Source organism: Adiantum capillus-veneris, chromosome 19, assembly GCF_014529385.1.
Source record: "Adiantum capillus-veneris isolate H3 chromosome 19, ASM1452938v2, whole genome shotgun sequence".
Lineage (NCBI taxonomy): Eukaryota > Viridiplantae > Streptophyta > Polypodiopsida > Polypodiales > Pteridaceae > Adiantum > Adiantum capillus-veneris.
Window position 1 is genome coordinate 18,055,329 of NC_140949.1, and position 25,544 is coordinate 18,080,872.

The 25,544-nt window shown below is 40.7% G+C and overlaps 4 protein-coding genes across 8 annotated transcripts in view; 1 reads left to right on the forward strand and 3 right to left on the reverse strand.

Moving 5' to 3' along the window:
• The first annotated feature begins 5,088 nt into the window (after nucleotides 1-5,088).
• On the forward strand, nucleotides 5,089-10,835 carry LOC147433640 (aspartyl protease family protein 1-like). 2 transcript variants are annotated; one of them, XM_086490298.1, is made up of 10 exons: nucleotides 5,094-6,042; nucleotides 6,356-6,500; nucleotides 7,276-7,526; nucleotides 7,679-7,909; nucleotides 8,030-8,165; nucleotides 9,468-9,535; nucleotides 9,640-9,742; nucleotides 9,967-10,030; nucleotides 10,284-10,355; nucleotides 10,459-10,835. In XM_086490298.1, exons 1-10 carry the CDS (start codon nucleotides 5,744-5,746, stop codon nucleotides 10,629-10,631), a joined length of 1,542 nt encoding a protein of 513 aa, XP_086346424.1. In that variant the 5' UTR covers nucleotides 5,094-5,743; the 3' UTR covers nucleotides 10,632-10,835. The 2 variants fall into 2 exon arrangements, with proteins under 2 accessions (XP_086346425.1, XP_086346424.1); XM_086490299.1 differs by lacking the exon at nucleotides 9,967-10,030 and having other exon boundaries at nucleotides 5,089-6,042; nucleotides 10,459-10,598.
• A 7,109-nt stretch (nucleotides 10,836-17,944) lies between these two features.
• Nucleotides 17,945-21,021, reverse strand: LOC147433641 (uncharacterized). The gene is made up of 3 exons (XM_086490305.1): nucleotides 18,885-21,021; nucleotides 18,584-18,814; nucleotides 17,945-18,505 (listed from the first exon to the last, which is right to left on the reverse strand). Exons 1-3 carry the CDS (start codon nucleotides 19,350-19,352, stop codon nucleotides 18,143-18,145), a joined length of 1,062 nt encoding a protein of 353 aa, XP_086346431.1. The 5' UTR covers nucleotides 19,353-21,021; the 3' UTR covers nucleotides 17,945-18,142.
• Nucleotides 21,022-21,413: 392 nt separating this feature from the next.
• The window catches only part of LOC147433642 (protein SLOW GREEN 1, chloroplastic-like), a 51,667-nt gene continuing 47,536 nt past the window's right edge, over nucleotides 21,414-25,544 (reverse strand). For 2 of the 4 annotated variants that reach the window (XM_086490300.1, XM_086490302.1), the window contains exon 5: nucleotides 21,414-21,736. In XM_086490300.1, coding sequence (XP_086346426.1) covers nucleotides 21,667-21,736 — 70 coding nt within the window. In that variant the 3' untranslated portion in view covers nucleotides 21,414-21,666. The remainder of the gene's footprint in view (nucleotides 21,737-25,544) is intronic. The other 2 variants (XM_086490304.1, XM_086490303.1) reach the window with 1 other exon arrangement.
• On the reverse strand, nucleotides 21,745-23,063 carry LOC147433643 (uncharacterized). Its single transcript, XM_086490603.1, has 3 exons — nucleotides 23,028-23,063; nucleotides 22,581-22,603; nucleotides 21,745-22,493 (listed from the first exon to the last, which is right to left on the reverse strand). The coding sequence occupies exons 1-3, from the start codon at nucleotides 23,061-23,063 to the stop codon at nucleotides 22,016-22,018; spliced, it is 537 nt and encodes a 178-aa protein (XP_086346729.1). The 3' UTR covers nucleotides 21,745-22,015.

Sequence of the window (25,544 nt, forward strand, 5' to 3'; positions counted from 1 at the left end):
TTCAAGTTTCCAAGTACGTGATGAGGTGTACGAAGTGTACATTGCAATGAACCCAATGTGTGCTTGCACAAACTTTACTGATCGAGCAGTTTTAAACTTGAGTTCTAATAACCTCTCATGCTGCATGTGGCCGGTATGCATGGTCTCTCTTGAATGTCCCAAAACGTGGAGTCGGATGAGTTAGTCTCAACACTCTCCCCTTCCTCTCATGGTGCTGCTAGATTAGCCTCTTCCTCATCAATTATAGGAAGTTGATTCTCCTCATGGGCTATTTGAGCTCGTTCCCTCTCTAGCCTTCTAAGCATTCTTTGCTCTTAGTCATTGTTGTGGTCGACCATATCAAAATTGTCAACCAAGTAGCCTCAAGAGCTTTCTCAAAATTGCTCTTCAATGTCTCTTCCCAAAGGGGGCATTTTGGTTGATGAATCTCTTTATGAGTTCCCTAGCATGATCTCCAAATTTTGACACTTGATTGTGGACTCATCTGAGCTAGAAGGCCGTCAGGCTTATCACAATCTTCTTTCTTCACTTTGGCTTCTAATCTAAGTGATTGCTTTACCATGCCTTCTAAGGTCTTTGTGGGGTTGGTTACTTCCACCTTCTATAGACCCTTCAATTATGTGTCATTCAAGATGAAAGTTCATATGTTATTGTCACTTGGTGGTGTAGCCATCTAACCAACCAAGCCTTTGAGTTCCTCCCCTAACCTATTGAACCCTCACTTTAATTTTCTTGATGTTTCCAAGTTCATTTAGTAAATCCTCATCTACTTTTTCATCTTCGAGTCTAAATAAAAAATCCTTAATCAAACTTTTATAAGTGGGTAAGTTCTTTTTTGATACTGGTAGTACCACTTTTGGACCTTGTCCATCAAAGTTAGTTGCAAATAGTCATAACAGTCTTGTGTTGGGATATTTTTGAGCTTGGCCCAATGCTCAAAGACTTTAATGTGGGTCTTGGTGTCGTTTCTCCTAGATCCTTCAAATTCAAGCATTTTCAGCTTGAGTTCTAGACACCTCTCATGTTGCATGTACGGTATGCATGGTCTCCCTTGAACATCCCAAAATGTGGATTCAAATAAGTTAGTCGGCACTCTCCGCTTCCTCTCATGGCTCTTGTGGATTTGCCTCTTCCTCATCAAGTATATGAAGTTGATTCTCCACATGGGCTATTTGTGCTTGTTTCTTCTCTATCCTTCACAACATTATCTGCTCTCAATCATTAGTGTGGTCCGCCATATCAAAAGTGTCAAAAAAGTATCTTCAACAGCTTTCTAAGAATGGCTCTTCAATGTCTCCTCCCCAAGGGGGCCTACTAGTTGATGATTTTTTTATGAGTTCCCTAGCATGATCGCCAGATGTTGACACTTGGTTGTGCATAGTACACTATTGTTGTACAACACATTTGTACTACACATTATATGCCTAGATCAAAGGCTATCAAGAGGTCTATCTTCATCTACTTCAAAAATCATGTTAGCTCTCATTTCCATTATCTTGTATGTGTGATTTTCCTCTTAATCATGATGGTACTTTCCCCTTCCCTCCTTAATCCATCAAGAACACCCTCTACATTTCATCATATGTATCTAAAATTTATGATCTTGCAACGTACTATTGCCACATTTTTCCCATCATAACTGGTGGAAATGCATTGGCATTTATCAATTCTTTCAAGGAACGATAGCAAAAGCGGATCATAAAAGAGCATCGTCCTTTTCAACCATTTAAAGATAATAGAGAACATAAGTTGGATCCTACATATCCACAAAATAGCAAAACCATATTAATGAAATGGTTATAGGAAACTTTAATTTGCATTTTAATCTCGTTTTGCACATAGCATGTTGCATAAATTTCCCATAGCTCAATAAACATCCCAAAACAATAACCATAAACCTAAGGTGTAGCCATCCTCAAGTCATGTATTCAAGTACAGGTGTGGTCAAGGCAATAGCCACCATTCCTAGAATTCATCATGTTTACATCCAATCAAGTCCTAAGTGAACAAGCAAAATTTTTGGTCTCACCTGTTTAAATAGGTGAAGTCTATAGCATCATGGTAAGATTAATATTTGTATGTGTCATCGTAATGATTGTGGCGCAAGACCTATAAAGAATCTATAGGTAAATGTCGGGAGCACAAATTAGATTAGTTCAAGGTATTCAAAATGTAGGGCCGGCCATGTTACACCCAACCAAGGGAGTATATATGAGCCCCTTCACGCCAAGAACAATAGTGCCATACATAAGCATTCATTCATGTGGATAGGGCTCAAGCTAGTGAGTTTACATACCCAACAACCTTGGTGTACTTAATAGCCTATCTTGATGAACTAATTAATGCTCATCTAGCCTCCAAATTTTCTTAGTGGGATATTGAGAAAGGATTAGTGGGTCCAAATAGGTAAATCCTAATCGATCAAGTAATTAGCATCTTTCAAGGTAAGAGATCGGTTATTCCATTTGTGTGTGTGTGTGTGTGTGTGTGTGTGTGTGTGTGTGTGTGTGTGTGTGTGTGTGTGTGTGTGTGTGTGTGTGTGTGTGTGTGTGTTCTTTGTGTCAATTTATGTTGCTTGCTTGTTCCCCCTACTTGTGAGATGCTAAGGGTGTTTGAGGTGTGTACAAATTGGGGATAGTGGTTCAACCCCCTATCCATATCCTTCCTTTGTTGTAGAGGTTGCATGCAAGAAGAGTTTAGCGTTCCACCTTTGTACTCCTCCTCCCGATGCAGTTTTATGAAAAACTCTAGAGTTTGTAGTCCCATAGCCTGATTGATTACTTCCAAGGATCTTCTCTCTTTCTCCACGAAAGGTTCCAGGTCTTTCAATAGGCTTTCATTGGTGTTTTAAGGTTTTGGTGACTAGATGAAAATTATGGGCAATTTGTTGCTTGCAATTGTGGCATTGAGTATGTCAATGGGGCTTTTCTTCTTTAACTATGGAGGTCATCCACTTGGTCAGTTCTAGCATTTATGTTGCAAAAAAGATGCAGGCAAATAGTGTAGTAGTTTCAACAATATAAATTGATTGTAGATAGACCATGGAAATGGGGGAAATGGGAGGCCATTGCTAAGCCAAAATCTCAAGGTGGATTGGGCATCCTTGACCCTGTCACTCATGATCTGGCTTCATGTGCTAAATTTTTCTGCACCCTTGCCAGCTGTGAAGAGAGTTGGGCATGTATGGCAAGGGATATGGTAATGGAAGCCCGCATGAGATCTAAAGGTGGCTCTTGGTCGAACCTGAGCATTCACAATAGATTTCTCCCCCCCTTCGGTGTAAGGTCTCAATTAGGGGGGTTTACTAGGAAATTTATTGAAAAATGTTGTAAATCCGTTGAGACGCTCATGTAGAAACAAGAGATCATGTATTTGAAGGGTGTGGCTCGTTACTGGTCTCCTTGGTGCCCTATTGTGGAAGACTTGGGCCTTAATAACCATTGGATTGAAATAGCCAGGAATCTTAATAATAAGAAACTTGTCACCTTGGATTCTTTTTGGGATATCAAAAAGGGGATTGGCAATCCTTGGAGCATCTTAAGCTATGTTGCAATCTCTCACTCCAAGAGGAGATCCTCATCTGTAGACTTCTTGGAAAAATCTCACACCTAGCCCTTCCTCCCTGCTCCACACCGCTGGATTGGAAAGCTTGGAAGTGGCATGGAGAAATATTGTTTTGCTTGCCCAAAACTAAATCGATATATGAAAAGCTATGCTCTTCAGAGGCTTGGAGCGAACACCTCAACAAGATATGGTCCAAAAAGTGGGGACTGCAAGCAGATGGTCTCAAGTAGGTGGAAACATATAATGAACCAAATGTGAAGAGAGAGACAAAGTCTTCATCTACAAAAAGGATGTGTGTTTTCCTTGAAGCCTTCCAGAGCTAGGCAGACACTTCTGAAATGAGTCTCCACCAACAAACATTGTTTGGGCAAAAGTATGCTTGAGTCGTTTGGAATTCAAAGAATGTTGATCAAGAGCAAGTGGAAAAGAGGAAAAAACACCTAAAATCTCACGAGCGTAGTATAAAAATCTCTAAAAACAGGTCAATTTTGCAAAAATCCCTTTTAGAATAAGGTCAAGTTTAGAGTGAGCAATCCAAAACCAGCTGGAAAAGGACACTACATGGGGTTCTTAAGGAGAGGAACCCTTTAGCTAACCAATAAAAGGAACACAAAAAGTTTGTACTCCTTTCTCCCTTCTCCTCTAGGGCATGTTTTAGCATGCAGAAAAGCTTAAAAGGGAGCAATGTATATTTAGGAAAATGATTTTTCCCGCGGTGCACTTGCCAATAAGTCCCAATCGGGCCAAGTGAGCCGCAGTGCTCGAATTTGCGTCAGTGTTTGCCAAAAACAAGGGTTTAGTGTATCTTTAACCGGCCAAAATTGCAAGACCTCAACCAGATTTTGAACTTGCCTTCAAGAAAACTAGCAAAATTTAACAAGTTTTAGTGTAATTACTGGCAAATGCTTCATATCTCTCTATCTACTTAACATAATGTGACGGAGGGGAGTCCCCTTTACACGTGGCGCAATCTACGAGATGAAGGTTAGATTCCAAAAGAGGGAGAGAGAAAGAGAGAGCGGACATGCGATAAAAAGGGAGAGAGAAAGAGAGAGAGGCCGCCTTCGACGGCTGGTCGTTCTAGCATACTAAATGACGATGAGCAACCAAAAAACGGTTAGGAGCTCACCTTATGCCATGTGTCCCTCTCTCTCCCTCCCAATCCGCAGGAGGATAGGTCACACACTCGTTTTGATCTAAAGAAAGGAAGCATTTAATGTGTACCCTTATTTTCTTAGTTAGGAAAAATGTTTTTGGCAAGCCTTGGGTGGCATTGTGTGATCATAAAAAAAGTGAGGAGTTTTTTCCGGGTTTCGCTTTTGTGAGCCTGTGTGTGTATGTGTGTGTGTGTGTGTGTGAGAGAGAGAGAGAGAGAGGGGGGGGGGCCCTCAGCAGGCCATAATTTGGTCGAGAAGACGTGTGTTAGTCTCCCTTGACGAGTCTTCTTTCCAATTAAAACCATAATCTGTGACTTCGTCGCCCTCCGTGTGTGTGTGCGCGCGCGCGCGACACGGAGAGAGAGAGAGAGAGAGAGAGAGAGAGAGACAGAGAGCATACAATTCAAATACCGACTCTCATGCAAAATTGAGGAAATAAATTAAAATCGTGAGAGGGAACCTCATTTTCCACATTGCATTGAGGTTGACCGATTTTGTGTATGTTGCCATATTAAGCCTCGTCGTCTGTCCTGTAACGATCGGCTGAGGCGGCAAACTCTGCTTGATTAAGCGCAGCTTTGGGTAGGTGATTAGGGCGCCTAATCCCTGGCCGGTTAGTTGATCAGATCATTTTCATTAATCCCCTGTACATATTTGTTTGTTGGCCGTCGACCAAACCCAACTTATGACACTACTGTAACTATTTGCAATATACATCAGATTCTTTAATATCAAACGCTAATTACAGTCATTGAGCTTAATTGCAGAGCCTGGACTCTTCATCTCTGGCTGAGTAATTTGTTCTAATCGCCCATTATCGCATTTATCCATAACCTTGATAGGAGATTATTGATCCATTTGACCTGCACCCAACATTTGTCCCCGCAATCGACCATTTTCACGCGATAGTGTTAATTATGCAGCAATAACCGGAGTTAATAGAAAATTGCTGCAGTAGAGATTGGTTTTTGGCTTTCAATCCCTCAACCGCCCTTCTTGTGAGGTTGCCAGGATACTGTATTATGAGAGGATCCTCAGGCATATGCATGGTACTAGTGGTGCTACTCAGCATAGACCTCTCGGTGCAATGGACCGACAAGGGATTTGCAGATGCTGCGCGAGCCGTAGAGATGGAGCTGGTGTACAGATATGCTGAGGAGTTCAAGCAATCAAGTGGAGGCAATTGGCGGTCTGCAACTTTGGAGCAGCATGGGAGGTTGATGCGGCGAGACCAATTGCGGCATGCGGCACGCGGGCGAGGCCTCCTAGCCCTCTCCCTCTTCCCGTCTAATGAGACTGCCAATTTTGATGTTTTGGGGGGGTAAGCACATCTGAATTAATTTCTGTGGCGGTGATGATTAGTCTTGCAAGTGAAGGAGCACCTCTATTATGACATGTTGAATAGATAAGATATTTTTCATTAACTTGTTGGCGTGAGTGATCAATACATAAAAGTTCTATTAAGCAGCATCTTTATTTGACAATGTAAAAATTGATACAATACAATGCCTAAGAAAAATCTGATTTTGTGAAGCACTAGTGAGATTAACCAAAGAGATTAAGTTTGAGAAATTAGTGGTATGACTGATTGACAAGTGCTAACAAGGGATGATTTTGCTTTCAAATATACTTAGGTTGCATTATACTTTGATCACCATTGGCACACCGAGCCAGAAATTTTTGGTAGCTCTGGACACGGGTAGTGACCTCTTGTGGGTGCCTTGCAATTGTCGGCAATGCTCGCCCACAGACTGGGCTGCGTATGGCCTTCAAACACAGGTGTGAACACTCTCTCTGTTGCAATTGAGTCTTTTTTTTTGTCCATTTTAAGGCTTTTTGCAAAAACTTAGGACATAACAAAAGAGCCTTCAGTTTTACTTTGGGCTTTTAAAAAGGTCCGTGATATTCTTGTACAAATGATTTCACAATTTCTATGGAAAATGGACTATTCCTCTGCTCTTTTGGTTCACATAGAATAGAATCGGAGGGCTCCCCAAAGGGACTTGAGATACTTCGAGTTATATTAGGGCCCTTTATCTTTTGTCGCTTTAATACTAGGGCCCATAATAATATGCCTTAACTTTGGAGGGTTGGCAAGTCTACATCAAGAGAATCACAAATATACAAAGTGGTTGTGGTTTTGTATGTATCTGCGTGTGTATTTTGGGTATGCAAAATGCTTTTGATGTGTGACGTCGAGAAAAGGGGGGGGGGGGGGGGGGCAAGTGGAGGACGGTGAGTTTCCAACCGTTTTTTTGGAGGCTCACCGTAGTTTAGTTTATACTAGTGTGGTTGGTGGCCTTCGACCACCTCTCCTTCTCTCTCACACACGGGCGCTCAGTCCAGACTCCGTTGTGTAGCAAGGGAGGCATAGGGCGCACACAGTGGGGAGCGAAATCCCTCCCCTTTTTATTATAGTATAGATATAGAGATGCCATTATTTTATTTTTCATTTACACATGAAAAATGCTTAATTTCAGTTTTAATATATTGTGGTATCTTTTCTCTGTGTTCAAAGGTTATTAATCTTTGAATTATTTGTGTGCCTTTCCAGGACCTTGATTTTGCAGTTTACAATCAATCAGGCTCAAGCACTAGCAAATCTCTTTCTTGTACAAGTTCTTTGTGCTCGAACACTTTAACATCCTCTACTGCTACTTGTACTAGTGACACTCAAAGTTGCAGCTACGTTATCAACTACATGTCCAGCGGAACCTCCACATCGGGATTTATTGTGGAAGATTTGCTATTCTTGAATTATGAGGCATCCACGGGCGGAAACACCTCTACTCCTATCTATTTCGGGTAACAAATTTATCATCTTGTTGATTGTTGTTTCATTCTGTGCTCAACCCTCTATCTCTTTACACAAAGACATACATGCATTGTTTGGGAAAAGTGTCTCACCACAAAATTTGGGATACATGAAGCATAATTTTATTTTATCACAACTATAGGTGTGGTGAGGTGCAAACAGGAGACTTGGTTCAAGGTGTTGCCCCAAATGGCTTATTTGGGCTAGGGCCAGAGGCAATCTCAGTACCAAGCACCCTAGCTAGGAATGGAATCATCTCGACAAACTCCTTCTCAATGTGCTTTTCGGTATCAGACTCATCCGGAAGGCTTGTTTTTGGAGTTGAGGCACTGAAAGGGCTTCCAAGCACCCCTCTTGTACCAATTACTCCAAGGTAAGATATGAGACACTTCAAAGCATTTTCAAACAGGGCATCAATATGTCAATCTGGTCTTCATGTGTTGGTGGCACTTGGCAAATAAGTTTTAATTAACATGAGATATTTGTATTGCAGTGTTTACTATGTTATTGCAACAACACATTTTTCACTTGGTGGCGAGTCGGTTGATGCCGCCGAAAATGTAATTTTTGATACAGGGACATCTTACACAACATTACCTCAATCAACTTATCAAAAAATTGGTGACATGGTGAGTATTGTACCTTTTTAAATACATGAGGGATCAAATTTTTTTCTTCTTTTTTTTTTTTTGGCCCCCGGGGGCGGGGGGTGGGTTGTCGTCGTTATAAAACGGTAGCACACCATAACATTTGTGCAAAAGCCATGTAAGTGGTTCATGAAGGGCAATTGGAGTGAAAATGAAGATTTTGAAAGGAGGGATGATAAGGAGCCTCCTTGTAACTTCTTTAAACAAACACAAAGTAGACAAAGTCCCAACTTCCATGGTGGGTGGATAGGTACCTCTTTTTGCAAAGTAGACCACCACTTTGAAAGTGAGGACAAGCCTTGTGTGACAATCAATCAAAGAGTTGGGTAGCATAATCATCATCACATCACCATCCTAACCACCATGCCTAGATCAAGTCCCTTTCAAACTTGAAGAAGGTAAAGCCTAATGTTTGTTTCAAAGCACCATGATATGGTTCAATCAACGACCTATATATATAGGTATCTTCTACATTTTGTAGACATGGTTACATTTTGAAGAATTGCTCCAAAAGAACCATTTTCTTGACTTTCCTTAGGGCAAAGTATTGAGACATCCGGGTTTTGTGTTCAAATCTAAGGTATTTATTGTGATTTTTGTAACAAAATGCCCTTAGAATTAAGGGCCAATGAAATAACAACTCGGATTGTTATTTTTCAACCGAGAATTTACACTACAAATCGAGCCCGATGTGTGAGCATTGTTAAGTATTTAACACAAGCAAGCATTAAGCAAGAGTTATCGGCTTCATTCTGATCATGATGTTGAAACATCAATTAAAAGCCCTCCAAATCATAATGCTAGGATTTCTACGTAATAAAGTCCAAAATCTTCGCTAGATCTCAAGCTTGTCTTGACCGAAACCCACAAAATTTCATCAAATGGTAGAAACAATCCCAAAAAAAATGTAACAGGGTCCTTTTTTCACTAGTTGAAAAAAATACTTTTTGTGACCATTGACATTGGTAACCGCATTGCTGAAACAACGGGAAAAAAAGCACCAAAAAATATTTTTGGTGACCATTGAGATTGGTAACCGCATTAGTGATGTCCTCATCGATCAACAATTTCCAGAAGGTGAACACTTTACTAGTGGCTCGTCGCGGAACCAGCTAACTAAGTCACAACCACCAAAAGAAAGAACCCACTAAATTAATTCCCTCCCCTTTTTTTTTTTAGATCCCCATTTTTTGGGGTCCAAGGATGCACTTTTTGTCACAACTACACTATTCACCTCAAACAACATTGTGAAAAGGCCAATTATTTATTTATTTTTTCTTACAGATGAATAAGCAAATCAACTTGCCCCAATTTCAACTTAACGGCACATTTGACTACTGTTGGAATACAAGGTATTCTTCACATCTTTTTGTCCTTTGCAAAATTAATGGTAAAATTTATGCTAATTTTCAAGAAGATCAGCTCTACATTGATCCTTTGCTTTGTGTAAATTTAGTGACAACAATGCTTTGAATTCTCTTCCAACTTTGACAATCACGTTGGCCGGAGGAAGCACATGGGACATATCCGACCCCTACGTCACCTTTATTAATACAAGGGTAAGTTCTAAGCTATTAGTAAAATGGCTCGTTGCAAAATGCATGAAAAATATTTTAATTGGTAGAAAGAAAAGAAAGTTTAATGGAGCAAGAGGTTAGTGTCTGTGTGAGTGGGTGTAGGCGTTCATGAAGGCAAAGTGTAAAGGAGCGTCTTGCTTTTGCTATTGAAGTCACATGTTTTCACATCCCTAATTAATAGTGTTTGTGGTTGGGTGAACCATTAGGGCAACGTGGTATTTTTTTGTCTGGGCATCACACCAATTAGCTCAAGCACGGGGATAATTGGACGTGAGTGTCTCTCTCTCTCTCTCTCTTTCTTTATTTATTTATTTCAATTTATTATACTTTCATTTTTATCTTTACCTTTTTTATATAAATAAATAAATAAATATGCATATGAGTTCAAGACTGATTGAATAGATCTTTGAGGTCTCCGAGGTCTTTCGGGTTGTTTCCATGTCTCTTGAGCTGTGAGGACACATGTCACTAGCTTGTCAACCAAGTTCCTTTTTACTCAAAGCTCTACCTGGTTCATATGCAGATAACTTCATGGGAGGCTATGAGTTCTTTTTCAATCAACAAGCAATGACTTTTGGTTGGGCACCCTCCACATGTAAACTCTCAATCACCTTTTCTACCAACAAAAAAAAAAAAAAAAAAAAAGCTCCACAAGAGGATGCAGCAGGCTCATCAAAATGGCATGTTTTGTTCCACAGGTTACAACCTTAATGCATCCACCGTTGGAAGCCCCAACTCGGGAACTTCTATTGTGAATAGAGCAGCTTCCCCGTCTTCATCTGCATCCTCAGTGACACCCAAAGACGCACCTTTGATTCATGCCTTCCTCCTCTTTATTTGCTCCCTTTTTGCCTTCATACTCTTGCTTTGAACTCCTGCAAGGCTTTCCCTTGAAGGAACATTCTTTTATTGTTTTTGCTTACTCAGGTTCTTATAAAAACAACCTTCTCTCACCCATGACTCTCAGCCTTTTTGAGATAGTGGTGAAATTTTTTGATACATCTGTATAATCTCTGCTCATTAATAAGGTGTATTATACGATAAGAGAACAAAGAACATAGACGTTTCAACACAACTACATTCATCGTGTCAAAGACTCTCTCTCTCTCTCTCTCTCTCTCTCTCTCTCTCTCTCTCTCTCTCTCTCTCTCTCGCGCCTTCTCAAGGGACAAAATTTTTGGGTTGCCGAAGAATTAACTACGAATCAATTGAAGACTAGAGCAAGCGAGCTCAAGAAGATTCACGAAGCACACAAACAAGGCAAATGGGCAGTCTATTGAGGCGGTGGTGCAGTCATCGAGGAGTTTCGAACTCCCAAACCGGCCTCTCCCACACTTGACCCCTCTTAGTTTTACTTTTTGTTATTTTCTTTCTTCCTAGCCAATGGACCCTCACTCCTTAACTGATATGTACACAATGCCTCCGCTTAAAAGCAACATTGTAATGTCCTATTTTTGGTCCCATAGGTCATGTGTGACCTCCGTGGACGATAATTCTATCTCTCTCTCTCTCTCTCTCTCTCTCTCGCACACACACACACACATGTGCGCGCGCGCCTGCGAGCGGGTGCACGCACCCCCACAAACAATTTGTATCTCATATTCAAGTTTCATGGTTTTTGGCAAGCTCTCAAGCAAGCTGCTACTTTCCTAAGTTTGTTTTTCTAACACACACACACACAATAGAAACACATACATAGAGAAGCTGGCTTTTTACATACACACACGTGAAACTCATAGAGAATCTAGCTTCTTTTAGTATTAGAACAAGGCAAGAAGTGAAGCTAAACTTCACAAGGGCCTGCCATGTGTCAGTGGCAAGATAATGTAAGTGATGGAATGATCATACCAATAACAATAGTTTGTCCCGCATGAGAATTCGTTTGCTCTTGAGTTGACCCAAATGTGATCCAATGTTGAGTAATTTATTGTTGTTGGTTCTTTGATTATTTGTCTGAATCCATGCAGTGCCATGTAATGTTGTAGAGAGATATAACAACTATTGCTACTGTTTGTATCTATATTGAAATCTCCTGCATTAATGGTTTCCGTGGTCATATCCAATGCGTGCAAAAAAAAAATCAGTGCTTCGTAAAGGGATGAGAGTTTCGATGAAGGATGTCTGTATAATGAAATGATGTTTAATTTCTTGCTGCTTACAATAGACATGCTCGATGAAACAATTTTGATTCCGTCTGATATTAATATATTTGTGTTAACAAAGCGATACTTATTCCTGTGCAGCATAAGAACACCTGGTGGTCCTTCAGAGGATATACAATCAAATTCGGGAAATGTGTTTCTTGGTTTTTGTGTGTGTGTTTCTTGGATGCACAAAATGTCTGATGACATAAGGTTCGTGTCTTTTATAATGTCAGAGTAATGCGCAGATATGGACACTGTGTTTATAGATTGAATAATGATATTGTTCTTTGCGAAGTCTCTCAAGTTTCTCTTTACGGTTTTCCATGTTGCTTCCTGTTTCTGGCGTTCTATTTCTTGTAACATTGTCTTATCTATTTTTATTTACTTCAAGTCAATTCTGGAGAGGAGAAACAGGTTTTGAGGATTTTTAATGCGTAACAACGTTGTATATATCAGTCCATGGCTTTCTATTTTTGAAGGGTCGAAGACCAATGTGTGAAGTGTCAATCCTTGAGATCTATGAATAGTTTGAGTTGATGCATATTGAACAGGATATTGTGTTCTTGATATGACATTCAACATATTTTTTCCGACTTGGAACTCTCTTGTGATTTTTCTTATGGGAGTCCATTTTCTCGATATAAATTCTGTGAAGAGATATTGGTTCTCAAATCTTGTATGTTGACCTAGTCTCACGTTGTAAAACTCAATCCAAATTATTTTTTCGTTCGATGTCTATGAATGACTCTTGTAATGTCCATCGGCTCCATTTACAAGTCCATCTGTAATGTTTAAGTTTCCAGCGCACAGTTCTACGACTAAGTTTGGTTTCAAATGCAAGGTTTTTTGCAACCCTCCACATTATTTTGAATCTTCTGAAATCTTTACATATTTTTGGCAACTTTTTGACTTTCTGTCAGTAGCTTCAAATATATCTGGTGTTCTTGGTGTGGCTTCAAATATATACTTGTTATACGCGTCTTTGCTTTTATTATCGTAAAACAAATAAGAATAATTATATAATGGAGGTGGTTCACGGCAATAAGAATCGTTCAAATGTCTAATATCTTCCTCTGTGTGTTCAGTTTTACGTATTCAATCTGAAATTTCAATGAATCTTATATTTTCTTGTGGCATTGGTTGTGTTAGTTCGTATTGTTTAATATGTGAGTGCCAAAATGAAATGAGCAATGTGTCGAGTATGTTTTTGTGGTATGAGAAAATCAAGCTATCACGAACAGGACTTGCTTGACAAAGATCTCCACAGAGGATAACGTTTATGCCTGCAAATGGTTTATCATGTATTCTTTTTATAGCGCGGAGTCGTACATCAGCTTGTTCGAACAGATTTCGTCCAACGAGGGAGATCTCATCAATAACCACTTATAACTGTAAATTTACATACTGTGAAGAGAATTCATCTAATTTTTCCGTGCTCAACGAGGTTTGGTCACTCGCTATTAGTGGTAGACGGAGAGCAGAATGTATCTTGGTTCCACCAATATTGAATGCTGCGTTTCCAATATACGCCATCAATAAAATTTTAGTAGAATCAATGTTTGTAATCAATTTAAAATTGCAGTGTCGCAGCAAGTCTTGAACCAAGAGCAACAGTAAAAATGTTTTACCAGTTCCAACACCTCCGGTAAGAAACGGGTGTATTGCTTTGTTTGGATTTGTTTTTTTTCTCAGCATGATATCATCGAACAAAATATGTTTTTGGATATTTAGCATTTATAAGCCTTCGTTCAATTGTTTATTTGAAATTGCTATCAGCTTTGTTATTGCTAGTTTTCTATTGTTGGTAGTGTTCAAGTCTGGAAGATTCAAAGCGATGTTGTCGTGCATATTTTTTAGTGAAGAAGCAAAGGAGCAGGATGTCGATGTTGTTGCAATTTGTGAGATACTATTTTCGTCTATAATACATTTGTTGAATTTTTTCTCGTTGTAGGATATAAGATCTAGATGACGTTTATATTTATCCTTCCATGTTTCAGAGCAATAAAGATGTTGATTCTTGTCATTGTTCCAAGGTAAATATAACAAGCATTGTTCTCAATAAAAGTTATTAGGATCTTTATGCTTGTCATATCGAACATAACGAATGATTCGCTTATCTTTCAATGAAACAATTTCGCGTCCATAATGCTTGTAGCACGAGCAAAATTCTACCAAGCAGATATTATGCAAGTACGTTGGTCTTTTGCTATATTTATCGAGGATGTTTTCGAAAAATATGTCCTTGCTGTCTAAATCTAATTGTTTTAGTGTTTCTTTTCTTTTTTAAATGAGCGAACGTTGGTCTGGAGGATTTGTGTTGATGAAAATAAATTCTCCAGTAGAACTGTGCAAAGGTGAAGACAAAACAATATAAGCAGCTTGTTCTGCACTCAATTGTTGCATATTTAAAATCGTATTTACAATGCGCCGTAATATTTCAACAGTGTTGGCATTATTTGCGATACAAATATCGATTTCAACTTTAATAGTTGTTATCAGTGTGCTATCCATTTTTGTTATGTATGATGAGCAGCATGCAGCAGCACCATACGCGTTCACTATGTATTGAATTTTGGTATTAGCGTTCCATTATTCTCAAATTTTAGGATTGAAATTGTTTGTAAAAATGTCTTGTTCTTCGTCTCATTAGCACGGTCGGCGTCACAATTTTTGATCCAGTTGCTAATACGTAATCGTCGAAAGAAAGATCTAATTTTTCGAACCAATTCTTGAAATCAGTTGGTAATTCTTCGACTTTTGTTGTTTCGAGGAGTTCTTTGATTCTCTTAAGATTTTTTTTGTGTTGTTTTTTATGTTTTTCTTCTTCTTGCAATGGTTTAAGTATACAAGTATAAGGCATTGGGTATCGGGGAAAATCAAAACGACATCTGTTTCCCTTTTTCAAGCAAGTTTTTCGATGTACGTGTTGTTGAACGTCTCTCAAATCTTCTTGAAGAAGGTTCTTGTCAATGCTAATGCATTTTTCAATAAATGTCATAAAGCTATCTGCATTTGCATCAGTTAGTTGAAGCGCATTTTCAATCCATATTAGACCATGATCATGTTGACTGCCACGACTTTGGAATTCAGTCACAAAAAAGTAATCGTTTACTTTTCCTCCTAGTATGTTGTTGTTTTTGTTGAGTAGTTTTTTCAAGCTTCGAAATCTGTGTAAATAATATCTAGAACATGTAATCGGGTCCAATCGCACGAGGCGTCTAATGTAAGAATTTTCTGTTTCGTTTTCATCTTTGGTTATAGGAGAAAGTTTTTTTAAACAATTCATTAATTCTTTCCAGCGTCTCTCTGCAGCCGAGAGAGTGACAAAAAAGGTAGGAGGACCTAGTTGTCTTATCATCGTGAAGATTTTTATTTTTATTTTTTTTGTTTATAATCTGGAGAAGTTCTTAAAGCTTCGTAATCTCTATAACCTATCTTCGATCGAATAATTTTGTCGACGTTTGTATCGTGCAACACATCTCGGGCGTAAAGAACGGTCCCTTCGAGTTTTAACCTTTCTTAAACGAACTTATATAGACGAAATAATTTGTTGGGTCATTATTTTCACTGCTTTAATGAACAAGTTTTCTATACCCAATGCAAATCGTCTGTCCCCATGAAGTAATTCCCATTTTGTTATTTTATGGTAGTTTTTAACTGCTAGATCGTGATACTTACGTGGTTCACCGAAGAATATCTTTGGAAAACCTAGTTCTTCATAGAATGTGTCTTTCAATAAACCAAGTGGATGATTTCCTTCACTAGCTGCAACGTGTAGGATCTTACCGTTGTAATCAATGACTTGTTGTGCCGATGTGAACTGATGAATGAGAATATCGTGATAATTCTCATCGTCCTCGTTGTTATCATTGCGCATTAGAAGAAAAACTGAATGTGCCTTTTGCAAGAGGGTAATATCTCGTAACCAATTCTCATTTAAACCTATGTTCTCTTTTACGTAAAGATCGGAATGTAGAAGCTCTTCTAGCGCTTCAAGAGTGAGCAGTGGACGCACTAGTCCGCTCAAATAACAATGGTTGTATTCTAGTTTTCTCTTCAAAGCTACGAGAATCGAGTTTTTCTCATTGATGAATTGAAGCAAGCTTACCTGTGTTTCGGTAATGTTTGCTAGCACATTCACAATGCTTCCACAAAAACCGTATTGTCAGTCGTATGTTAACTCTCGTATTTTCGAGAACAATATTCAAGGTGCGATCAATCTTTCTTCTAACTTGTTTAGTTTTTGTACAGTTTCGTTCTTGTCATTCAACCCAATTTCTTGTAAAGATTTATAAGTTATTGCTGGTTATCTTCTCTTTCTTTTGCAAGCTTCACAAATTTGTGTGAAGGTGTCGCTAGCTTTCTTTTTTTTCGTCAACGTTATCTGGTAACAAAAAAGCATTCTATTGTAATGCTCGCATAAGGTTAAAGGAGTATCCTGTATTTCTTTTAAATATATTTCTAAAGGTGTATCACTGAAAGGTAATCTTTTTTTCGAGTATAATTTGTGTTCTTCGCGAGAAATATTTTGATGTGACTTTCTTAAGCATTTTACTTTTGTTATTATCGTTATTTCTATACGAAGTGTGTTGGTCTCTTGAGACAAATACTCTTCAGCGACACATTTATTACTGTCATTAGGATACAAAACCAGCAACCTGTGAAGTTTTGAAACTTCAGAAGATGTCCAAATTTCATATCTTTTCAAGCCTGATGCGAATTCGCACATAGGATACACGTATAAAGTTCCATCGATGTCTGTGACTAATATTCGATGTTTCATACCGTCATTGTTGCATGCACCGACGATTTAAAAAATTTGTTTCTTACACTGTCCACTTTGTAAAACTACTTCAATGCACAATTGATTCGCTTCACTAAAAAGCTCAATTATCTGAATAGTTAATGCCAATGAATTACGAGAGGTTTTTAGCAACCTGTAGACTCTATCGTAAGTTATTTTGTTTATGCTACTATTATTTCCCACCAGGAGAGTGTTTATTACATTTGTCGATGTGGTTTATAGTTCCATTTGAAAAAGGGTATAAGCAGCTAAGTTTCTCAGAAGATCTGTTGGTGCAAGTGTTGTTTTTGTAATATACTGAAAAACAATGAATATATCAACATCCTGATTGTATGTACGCAAGAAATATTCATCGACGCCAAGTTTTTTTATATCGTCAATAGTGGCAATAGGCATTGTTTGAGTGAACTGAATGAGCAGAGAGTGAGAGAGAGAGAGAGAGACTAAAAACAAAGAATCTCTTTGTACAATAATGTGCTTGATACAAAGGGAGAAACAGAGAGAAAAACCAAAGCAGTAGTGTTTTTTTGGGGCCTCTGAGAGAGAGAGAGAGAGAGAGAGAGAGAGAGAGAGAGAGAGAGAGAGAGCATGTGTGTGTGTGTGCACGTGCGCGTATAAGGGGGACGGACGAAAGGGAGGTGAGGGGGATGAGAGACAAATCTAGCTAAACCAAAGCAATAGTTTTTTTTTTTGGGCCTCTCACAGAGAGAGAGAGAGAGAGAGAGAGAGAGAGAGAGAGAGAGAGAGGGGCGAGTTTCTTATTCAATTGTAGATAGAGAAAAGGGAAACGGGAGAAAGATGCGAACGACTGGAAATAGTGAACCTCTATCTGCAATACTATAACTGACAAACACAAGGAACGAAGTCTTTATGAATAATATTGAAATAGAGAGAGAGAGAGAGAGAGAGAGAGAGAGAGAGAGGGAGGGAGATCAAACAAAAATCAAAACCAATTCGAAGGCTTTGATATGTGATTGCTGAGGAAGAGAGAGAGAGAGAGAGAGAGAGAGAGAGAGAGAGAGAGAAAGAGAAGCCAAGGCTGTTGGAGATAACGGGACTCTTTACATATTCATATTTGAGAGAGAGAGAGAGAGAGAGAGAGAGAGAGAGAGAGAGGGAAGAAAAGACAATTGGATCACTAACGACACGAGAGGTCTTTGCACAATACTTAGAGAGAGAGGGAGAGGAAGAAACGAGTTAATAGAGAGAGAGAGAGAGAGAGAGAGAGAGAGAGAGAGAGACGCGAGAAGGGAACTTTGAAAACGATATGAAAGCACAGTTGCAAGTCTTTTTGCAGAAGTTTTTTTTACAAGGCTTTTTATACAAGGCCTGTTTGATGCATTCAAGACTTTGAAAAGGAAAACTAGATCAAAAATCTCGAAGAGCTTTACTTATTTATATACAATGGTAATCTCTATTCTGCTTCCAAGACCTTTACCCTGGATAAAAAGCAGTCAGATTTCTTGCAAGGCTGATTTTGAATGTGCCAATGCATGTTGTTGATGCCAAGATCTCTCTTGCAACTATTGGACGTTTAGAATACAAGCTTTTAAAAGTCTTGCCCAAAGCCAAGACCTCATCGACAATGAGTCCAACCAGTTGTGCAAAAATGATAGGGCCTTCGCTTGGCTTGATCTTCACTTGAAGCTTGGGAATCTCGTAGCTTGTAGTCGTCTTTTGGCAAGTGACACAGAAAAGACCTTCCGTGGTTTTATGAACCTTATTCGATTTGCAAATGGCACATAGTATCTCCAAAAGAACACCATTTATATTAGAGAAACGCAAGACACCGAATACCTGCATGTCAAAAGTGAGACAGAAGAATTACAAAGGAAGTCAACACAGTTTCTAGGCAATCAAGTTATCCAACATTACCTGTTTCCCGTAGTGGAGACTCTCAACCTGTGTCTTGTAAGTCTGTAAGAGATTAGATTGCAGACGCTTGCTATGAACAGGCACTAAGATTGTGAGATCCAAGACAAGCAGTGTATTCTCACGACTTAAGAAAACCTCAACATTCCTTCCAACAAAAGTTTTCGCTTCTCCATTGTCAATATCCCTTTTGATAGACTTGTACTCTTCTTTGCGATCATTGACAAAAGTCAACTGAAACAAGTACACGTTAAAAATTACAAAATCTTATTTACCCAGAGAACCGCAAAGGATTTTAATGTGCGAGACTTACAGTTGTTCGATTTTTGAGAGTAGAACCGTCAGCCACCAATAGCTCTCCACAAGTGGAGTTGACGTAAATTTCAAAATTCTCACTCTTAATAACAAGAAAAGCAAACTTATCCAAGTAATTTTTTGCACCGCCTAGACCCTCACTTGCCACCTCATCTAAGAAAAATCTTATCTTCGTTTCCGTGTAAAAGCTCAAGCGAATTGGAAATGAAGCAATGTAAGTGACGATCGAGGTAGCATCCAAGTAAAGAGAGAAAGGCGACGTCCCACCGTCTGCCTTGTTCTTTGTTTTGATTGCAAAACCCTCTATCCGCACAAAGCTACCAACACTCAAAAAGGAAGAAAACTCACTTATCAAAGATGAACAGACGACGACAGTGACTGTGTTGAAGTTGTGCGAATCCACAAGATCAGCCTTGAAAAACTTCACAATTTTTGCATCGAAACGCGAACGTACCATAATTGTTTAGCACACAACTCTCAATTGCAAATCTAGGAGTGATGTCAAAGAGGTGCGTTATATGCAAGAAAGACACATTATGTTCTTCAATAGAAGGTTCTTGTTACGGAAAAGGGTTAATTTCACTTCATCTTCTTCAGTGTCAATTAAAGCATCTACAAAACAATACAAGAGAACATGACAACCGATTCATATTAAAAAACAAGAAGTAGATAGTCAATATTTTTGGTTTTATCTATACCATGTCTCTCGATCTTAACGACAGCCATCTTTGCTTTTTGCGCTTTCGAACATCCAACTTGTGCACCTATTGAAAAAGAATGGGACATTGTAAAATGCAAAAGATAAACCAATCTCATATACACTTTCTTCAGAAGAAGGTAGAAATTAACGCACTGCAAGCTTGCGCTTTGCCTTTCGAGAGAGATGGCTGGATAGCAAAGTTTGGTTCACTATATACACTACGCTTGCGAGAAGTTGTCGGAGTGCTTGCGGATGACTCACTTGCATCAATGCGTACACATTCACGTTTGGAAATTCCACTTTTTGGATGTACAATACGTGCAAAGGCAACATTTTTCTTTGGCTCTACAAAACGAATATGTTCAAGTAAGAACACCAAAAGCACAAAGAACACCGCAAGACCCATACTCCATACCGTCAATCTCTATGCTTTGCACGCCACCACGACTATAGGCCATATTTCAGCACATTTATTCACTCTGTCTACATGACACTAAACAAATAAAAAAGATTGAGAACACTTCGGAACTATGATTCTGTCACCAATTATCCAAACTAAATCTACAAAGAAGAGGGAGTCATGATGTTAAATATGGAGCCTGATTTACCTTTATGTGATAAAAGCGCACATTTGTAAGCCCCCCATTATGAGGAGAAGCCATGGTGCGTGAAAGAAAATCACTCGTCGAAAACCAAAATTTTCACGGCCGAATTCAAAAGCGGACTTGTCTTCTCAAAGGCGGCCACACATGGGTGGATTGGAGGGTTCGATTTGGACTTATCTACACAAGGACGGCTACACATGGCTGCCTCTCATGAGAAAGGGCATCCCTTTTTGCCTATAAAAAGACCATTTCTACACACATTTCATAAAGTATGAAGTTAATGCAACAAGGTGAGTGAGGTGGTGAGAGTGAAACAAAGCGGGAGCTCCATTAAGAAATATAATCCCTTTGTAAACTACTTCTTGTTTTGAAGTACTAAAGCCATTGAGTGACTCCTTTTCAGTGGATGTAACCCACATTGGGTGAACCACGTACATCGTGTACTCTCTCTCTCTCTCTCTCTCTCTCTCTCTCCTCTATAATCTCGTGTATGTAAATTTGTCTCTCTCCATTAAGTAATCTACTCAATTATCTAATTAGCTACGTTTTATTTCCTAACACAGGAGAGGGCGGGAGGGGATTGCATCTTTCTAATAGCACATATCACAAATAAACCATTGTCTTTTAAAGGGGCACAAAAAAAGAGGGAAGGTGGCATCCACGCCCAATAAACAGAGGTGAAGAGAGTAGGGAAAAGGAGGAATGGTATTTTGAAGCAATAAGAAACTTTATTATATCGATCCAATATAAAGCAGTGCCACTTGAGACAAACAATAATGGAGAGCAAAAAAAGTTAATGTCATTTTTCTTTAGCAGTGACGAGCTATATTGCACCACCAACCCATCGTAAAGCACAACACTGTAAAGAAAACCAACAACGCACAGATTGCATTTTTTCAAGCTCTAACGGAGTCAACAGGAGGAGAGAGAGAGAGAGAGAGAGAGAGAGAGAGAGAGAGTGTTGGGGGGGGGGGGGGGGGGGGGAGGGGGACAAGAGAAGACCAGTGCAAGATGGAAGGTTCCAATGCTAAGGCCCGGGGGGGGGGGAAGATGGAGGGAGGGGGAGACAAAAGAGAGAGGGAGGGGGGAGAAAAAGAGAGAGGACAGGGAAGACCCAGCCGAGAGAAGATTTCACTTAACAGAGAGAGAGAGAGAGAGAGAGAGAGGGGGGATCGACACTAAGGTTGCGTCAATAGGCTCGTGACACGAGATGAGTCCACATTTTGAATCTCGCATTTTGACAGAGGAGAAAAGAAGAGGGACAAGCGGAGAGAAAAAGGGGGAAGGGAATGCTCGACATGAGCTCAGCATGTTTACACGTAGCATACATTATAAAACCCCACCTTCAAAATCCCTTACACAGCAAATACCAAGCATTACACATGTAAAAGATCACACACAACTAAAAAGACACAGACCAAGGAAAAACACACGGTAGACAACATCCTGCAAAAGAAAACAACTGATCAAAAGTCCTTCAATCCACGGTTGCTGCATATCTCGACTGCCCCGCCTTTAGATCCCTTTCCCTCTGAACTGTCAATGGTCACAGGCAACACAGGCAAGTGATAACGTGAGAATAAAATCCAGTGACGTAACCATCAGCAACAAGAAACCATTCCAAACAGTTTCATGCATTTACACAAACAAATGCACCCAATCGCCAGCAAACGAACACGTTCCTACCATCTAGAAATCTGTAAACATACTCGAAAAAAAGACATCAGAACATAGTGAACAAGACGATTCAGAACGCAATCAACAGCATGAAATCACATTGAAGCCTTCAGCCAACCTTTTGCCATGCAATGCACCTCACCACCAGCAAAAGAAATCTTTAAACATGCTTGAGAAAAAATACCAGAAGACAGCGAACACTATCCAGAACACAGCTTCATGACATTCCTTTAGAGTTTCCTTGGTATACTTTACTCCATTCTTATCATTTAGATTAAGCACCGGCACATTAGCAACCGTCAAGCTCAACCACAATGGCACAGAACTGTCACCAAGCTCGCCAACCATGTATCCATGGATGTTGCGAGCATTCACATCAAACTTGTCGGCGATGAGGAAGCGGAGACATGATGAGTCAAGGTTTGTGTCAGTGCCAATAACACGATTTGGTGGCAGACCAGAAAGCTTCCACGAGAGGTGGGTGAGGATATCCATAGGATTGGACACAGTCAGAAGGATGGTGTCAGGGCTTTGTCGCACAAGGTCAGGAATTATCGATTTGAGCAAAGGGAGATTGCGGTCAAGAAAAGAAAGCCGAGTCTCACCCTCACGTTGCCTGGCACCAGCAGTCACAATGCAGATGTCAGAACCAGCAGAGACTGCATAGCTGGAGTCGCGGCCACAATTTTCACTCAGGGCAAACCTGTCAGCGAACGCGGGGCACCTCTATAGCTCAGCCTCCCTTGCAGTTTGAGAACACACTACCTATCTCTCAAAACACCTGCAACCTGCATGTAACAACACCAAGAGATCCAAAGCCTAGCACCGAACACTCGCAGGCTATACAGCTACCCGGCTCAACACATAAACAAGATAACAAACTCCATATATACATAGTCAGCCATAGCAACACCACAATCAAGGCCAATCTGTAGTCCTACAAAGCATGAGTTCTCAGACCAAAATCCTTGCTCAAAGCTTGCCTACTTAACAGCTTCAAAGAGCAGCCCAATTAACGAAATTTCCCACCTGTATAAGCTATGCATGCAAGAGCTGAACATGATCTATAAACTGATCCTGTGTGTGAAATGAGCTCATGCTCTGCTCACAAGCACTCACGCCCCAAGAACAAACACTGCTTTCTGAATACCTGAATATCCTGCTGAAATTCACGCTCAAAGAGCATGCCTTAAGCCCAGGACAAGCTGATTTATCACCTCAGAAAGAGCTACATAACCCCTGCACTCTTTCCCCTTTCTGCCAACACTCATCGAGCAGCTCCTCAGTGCCTAATTCTGAGTCACACAGAGAAAAAAAACAGTCGGCCCTCTCCTTGCTCCTGCCTCTGATTGCTCTTGTACTCTCCCCCTCTAATTGGCTTCACTAAATGGCACCCTCTCTTCACTTGGTTGTTAGCGCAGTTGCCCCCTTTGATTCAAATGACTCCTGAGTTGAGCATGGCGACCTCACTTGCTTGGAGATCAACACCCTCCTGTAGCTTGGCAACCTGATTAGCTGCGAACCTCTTTCCTGCAGCAAGCCACTCTCTCGCTCTCAGCTCCAGTTGCCTTGCATGCCTGCCTAGTATGGCTCACCTGCATGCACCAGCTTGTCATCTTGCTGCAGAGCTCCTGCTTCTAATTGGAAATCGGCCAGTACCCCCCTCTGAGCTCGGCCTCTCCCTCTGCCAGTTTCTGTGAACGGTCCCCCTCTGAAATTGCCCCTGCTCGGTACAGCCCTTTGATGATTTTGCAACTATGCCCTGGTGGTCCTTCGATACGTCCTCAATACCCCTCCTGTTGCATTGTAGCTTTTGTCAAGCGAAACCGACATGCTACAACTCTCTCCCCCCCCCCCCCCCCCCCTTTCTCGTCCCGCCAACAACCTAGCCGAAATTCTTTACTTTAGACACAACCTAGAAGCAGTCACACGGTTTGTTGAGTAGCTGGAAAGCACCACCACCATTCTCTCTGGTCCATTAATTAGCCTTCATCGAATGTACCAACGTACTGACATCAATGCAGATAGAGTGGCTTAAGACCCCACTGTGACAGAGAGAGTGGACAAAACAAGAAGAAGGCAGGGCACACAGAAGCCCATAAACATCTTCAACCACCTAGGTAAATTCCATATGGACTGTGCAACACACCTTTGCGATCTCCACTTACATTATTTTGAACCATTCATCGCTATCTCAATGAATAAGCCAAGCACCCTGACCTGCGAGCCTCCCAACATAGACAGCTCACCACACATTATCAAACAGAGATGGAGCGTCAGACAGTAAACGCAGGAGGACAGAACATCACCTGGTACCACATCAGGCGATCACTTAGTCATAGTACAATATCACATGACAGTCCATGGAAGAATCAAAACAGAACAGAGGACATGCTCAAGAAAGAGAGCAGTACCTTACACGCAAGCCTCGGAAACACTTGACAATTAAAACCTCAGAAATAGTGTATTTAAACCCCTTGCAGTCCATAGCCAGAATTGGGAACCACATGTAAACCCATCACGCAATGATGAGCCAACTCGGAAGCGATCTGAGGAGGATTGGCACAGCATGGCGCCGTTACACAGTGTAGAGACCGAACCTTCCATCGCAGACGAACATCAGCACACACGCAAGCAAGCACGAGGCCGTCGACTTCGCTCCCTGCACCAACGCCAGCAAGGAATCTCCACGAGCGAGAGACAGCAGAAGACCAGGTCCACAGCCCCCTGAATCGAGACGCGGACACGTGCGAAGCAGAAGAACACAGAAGGGGCGCAGGGGCCGCCTTCACGCACCTCACGCGCCAGAGAAAGGGCCCGTAACCACGTGGATTCCCAAATAGGGTTAAAAGCAGACCTACACTCAAACCACTAGGCAAGCGACACGTGTGTGCCCCAAGTTTCAGGCAAACGCTAAGGCTGCCAGTATGGCAGGCCAAAAACATAGCTGCTCTCCACACACACGCACGCACACGTAATCTGGGGCTTTTAGGTGTAGTATTACAAAAGCATACATAGAGAAGCTAGCGTCTTGCTCAAGAGCCTACCAATAAACTCATGAAACCAGGGTATGACACTGGAGAGAGAAATGAAATGAAATGAAATGTTATATTAACGTCTTCAAAAAGGCCAAAGTGGCCTATGAGACCAGAAAGTTACAATGTGGTGGATCTGATACAAAGTCAGAGTAACAAGATGACAAAATGACAAAATAAAATACTATGGAATCCTAGACTGCTGGGTGTGGACTAAGCTAAGCAGCTAAAACAGCTAGCTCGGATAGCTAGATCACAGGAGATCCAGCATCGGTCGCTGGCGGATCTCATCAATCTCCTCCATGGTCAGTAGTCTGACCGGGCGTCGTGCATGTCGAGCCAAAGTGACCCGGATCCTCTGATGCAGCCTCTGTCGATGTTGTGTAGTCCTCCGCAGTCGTGGGCGTCTGGATCTCCCCAGCTCAGTTGCTCGGTCGATCAGTATGCCTTTGGTGTGAAGCGACAAGCTCTGCTGTGGTAGTAACTCCTCCGGGTGTCCAGTGGTAGCTCTAAAGAAATCTGTGATCTGTCTCTAAGACTGGCTAGTCTTTCCTCTCATCAAGCTCTCTCTGTGTCTACGCAGGTTGAGCAAAAACAAACCCAGGCATCTCTGATCCTCGTAAGGCATCTCT